This window comes from Arachis ipaensis, chromosome B05 (genome assembly GCF_000816755.2).
Source record: "Arachis ipaensis cultivar K30076 chromosome B05, Araip1.1, whole genome shotgun sequence".
Classification (NCBI taxonomy): domain Eukaryota; kingdom Viridiplantae; phylum Streptophyta; class Magnoliopsida; order Fabales; family Fabaceae; genus Arachis; species Arachis ipaensis.
The window spans coordinates 40928936-40932458 of NC_029789.2; the positions used below are offsets into that span (position 1 = coordinate 40928936).

Consider the following 3523-nt stretch of genomic DNA (forward strand, 5'->3'; position numbering starts at 1 on the left):
TTGTTTCTGCAAACAGCAAACAAGATTTGAAACTAATGAATTGATTTCTTCTATTTTGTTGGACAGATTCTTGAATTTGCTGGGAATTTGTCATTTCTGGATTGAGGATTGAGGCTTGAAGTGCCCATTTGTTGTTGCTTTCTGCGGACAGTTAGAGAGAGAGAGACATGTTCGAAGGTCGTTCCTGTGTGGTTTCGAGATTGTTTCCTAGCTCTTGCCAGGCAGAGAACAACTGGTCTTACATGAAATACCTGCCTGAGTTGGACATCAAGAATAATGGCAAGCGCCCTGCGGAAAATAATGCATCCGAGGATGAGAATCGTCCCAGGAAGTATACTAGGATGTTGGACTCCAAACAGAAATCCCTTGAGGATAATGAGAATTCTGTAGTTCCCCAAGAGGATCAGGAAACCATTGAGACATTGAGTATCTGCCAAGATGGCGAAGAAGCTGGTGATTGGACTGATGACCAGTCATTGGCTGAACAAGAACAGCATGATGATGATGATGATGATTCACTGGAATTTGGTGAGCATCAATCTGATCAACAGCAGCAGGGTGAACATGAGGATTTCTTGGATTCAAGTATTCATCAATCAGACAAAGAACAGCAAGAGGATGAACTTGTGGCGGAGGATTCATTAGATTCTGGTGTTCGGCAATCGAATGAAGAACAGCAGCGGGGTGAACTCAGGGATTTATTAGATTCCGGTGTTCAGCTTGAGCTTGCTGTGAATTTATTGGAATCATGTGGTCAGCAATCTGATGACCACCAGCAGAACCATGCTGGGGGTTCATCAGATTCTGGCTCTCTCTTGCCACGCATGAACCGGGACAGCTCAATCACCTGTCTCAGCCGTTGCTCAAGGTCAGATTATGGCTCTCTTGCCTCTCTGAATAGGGGCTTCCGCAATGTAATCCGAAGCGGTGAGCTTTATAAATGGAGGAGACTAAATGGTATCATGGAACATTGGATTTATTTCTCCTATGCTCTCCTTGAATGGGAGGCCTATGATCCGATCCGTCAGCGATGGATGCATTTGCCAAGGATGGCCTCTAATGAGTGCTTCATGTGTTCGGATAAGGAATCTTTAGCCGTAGGTACCGATCTTCTTGTATTTGGGAGGGAGCTGCAATCCCTTGTTATATACAGATATAGTCTTTTGACAAACTCGTGGTCCTCCGGAATGAGGATGAATGCTCCGAGATGCTTGTTTGGCTCTGCTAGCCTTGGAGAGGTTGCAATCTTAGCTGGTGGGTGTGATTCTGATGGGCGTATCCTTGACTCTGCAGAGCTATACAATTCTGAGACTCAAACATGGGAATTACTCCCAAGCATGAAGAAACCCCGGAAGATGTGTTCCGGGGTATTCATGGATGGGAAGTTTTATGTTATAGGTGGAATTGGAGGAAGCGAGTCGAAGCTTCTTACATGTGGTGAGGAGTATGATTTACAGACTAGGACTTGGACCGAGATTCCTAGCATGTCCCCTGGACGTAGCAACAGGGGGTCGGAGATGCCTGCAATGGCCGAGGCACCTCCGTTGGTTGCGGTTGTAAATAATGAATTGTATGCTGCTGATTATGCTGACATGGAGGTTAAGAAATACGATAAGGAAAGAAAATTGTGGATTGTGATTGGGAGACTGCCGGAGCGGGCAGTATCAATGAATGGTTGGGGTCTTGCATTCAGGGCCTGCGGAAATAGGCTTATGGTTATTGGTGGACCTAGAACTCACGGCGAGGGCTTCATCGAACTCAATTCATGGGTGCCGGGTGAAGGTCCTCCGCAGTGGAATCTACTCGCTAGAAAACGGTCCGGTAACTTTGTCTATAACTGCGCCGTGATGGGATGCTGAATAATTGAATTGTGTGAAGGTTTAACACATCTTGACACTTCAAAGTCCTATGAAATTGTACAATGGTGATTCACCCATTGACATAGGAGTTTTGCTAATTGGTACCGTTCCCCTTCTCTCTTTCTATGATATTTTGATTCGAAGTCTGGGGAGGAGACTCGAGATATTTATCAAGATTGGCTGAAAAGTTTGCTTGGGAGGAAGCTCATCAGTATTTGTTTCCAAAAATTCCGATTACTGTTTTGTTCGATTTAGTTGGTATCCTACCCTCCATTTACATTGACATGAAAATTTTCTTGGTATCATGTAGCACAAAAGCAAGAAAAGGAGTATGTTAAATAATTGAAAAGTTCCAACACAAAATGTAGGTGACTGGTGCTGTCTGTTTTAAAAGATTTTAATCTTGAGAACACACAAACTAGACATTTGAATTTAATGATCACAAAGTTTCTTAGATTGAAGAAATGAAATAACTTTCTTAGAGTTGTTCATCAATTTTGAATTATGTATCAAACCAATTTTGTTATTTGAATTCATGATGGATTGTATACTTTGTATGTGACCATTTCATTCATTACTTGCGCAGATAGATTTTTCTTGTCTTTTCCTCTTTTATAGTATTATATTATGGATTTGTTCTTTTTGATGCAAGAATGCCAAAGAGCTAAATGCCTGAAACTACATATCAACATTCTTTTTGTTTTTAAGGCTTTCATGAAGCTTTCAGCAAAGATTACTATGTTGCTTCAAAGGCCCTTAAGCCATAGAAGCATATTTTATTTTATTTTTATTGCCTTCTGGCTTCATAATTGCATTGCATGAAACCATATTTTGGCCTATGATGATGCACTTGCCAGCTTGAATTTGAAATGCGTTTCAGAAACGATTTATCTTCCCAATATATCATCGTTACAACTAAATGAAAGAAGAGTTGATTGCCTCCTAATATTTCAAGACATTTGATTAAGTCATAATAATGAAGATTATAGTGATCATCTTAAATGTGTAGTTTTGTACCTGAGTTCCCATTATTTTTTTTTTTTTTTACCAAAGATAGGAGACTCGAACCCGCAACCTCTTAATTGAGTATGGGGAGACTATGCCATTTGAGCTATTACTCATTGGCTTTAAAAATTTGGAAAGATAGGAGACTCGAACCCGCAACCTCTTAATTGAGTAGGGGGAGTCTATGCATAGGAGACTCGAACCCGCAACTTTTTAATTCAGTATGGAGAGTCTATACCATTTGAGCTATTACTCATTGGCCTCGATAAAATGAGAGCTTAATTATTATTAAATTTGTAATTCTTATTATATGTATGTTTTATTATTCTAATTTAAAAGTGATTATTTTTTTATTTTATTATTTTATCAACTCCTTCACTTTAGATCTTGATTTATGGTTTTATTATCATTATCATTTTTTTTTGGTACATTAAGAAACCCACCCATATATATTACATATTTTATAAAAATTATGTATATAATGAAGGGTGTGAGAGTTAAATCTACAAGTTCTTTCATATAATAACTTACAATAAGTGAGATACTATTAAACTAGTTAGTTAATTTAATAATTTAGAGTATTAGTTTTTTATTTTTTATTTTATTAATATGTATAAAATTTGAAATGATTGAATTTTATATTTACTTTGAAAAAATTT

At 38.5% G+C, this 3523-nt stretch overlaps 2 protein-coding genes across 3 annotated transcripts in view; both read left to right on the forward strand.

The window, feature by feature from the left end:
- LOC107643558 (F-box/kelch-repeat protein At1g26930) overlaps nt 1–2409 on the forward strand; it is a 3764-nt gene extending 1355 nt beyond the window's left edge. Inside the window, exon 2 of the mRNA XM_016347238.2 lies at nt 67–2409. Coding sequence (XP_016202724.1) covers nt 168–1859 — 1692 coding nt within the window. The 5' untranslated portion in view covers nt 67–167 and the 3' untranslated portion in view covers nt 1860–2409. The remainder of the gene's footprint in view (nt 1–66) is intronic.
- The window catches only part of LOC107643559 (F-box/kelch-repeat protein At1g26930), a 16420-nt gene that overhangs the window by 1355 nt on the left and 11542 nt on the right, over nt 1–3523 (forward strand). The window lies entirely within an intron of this gene.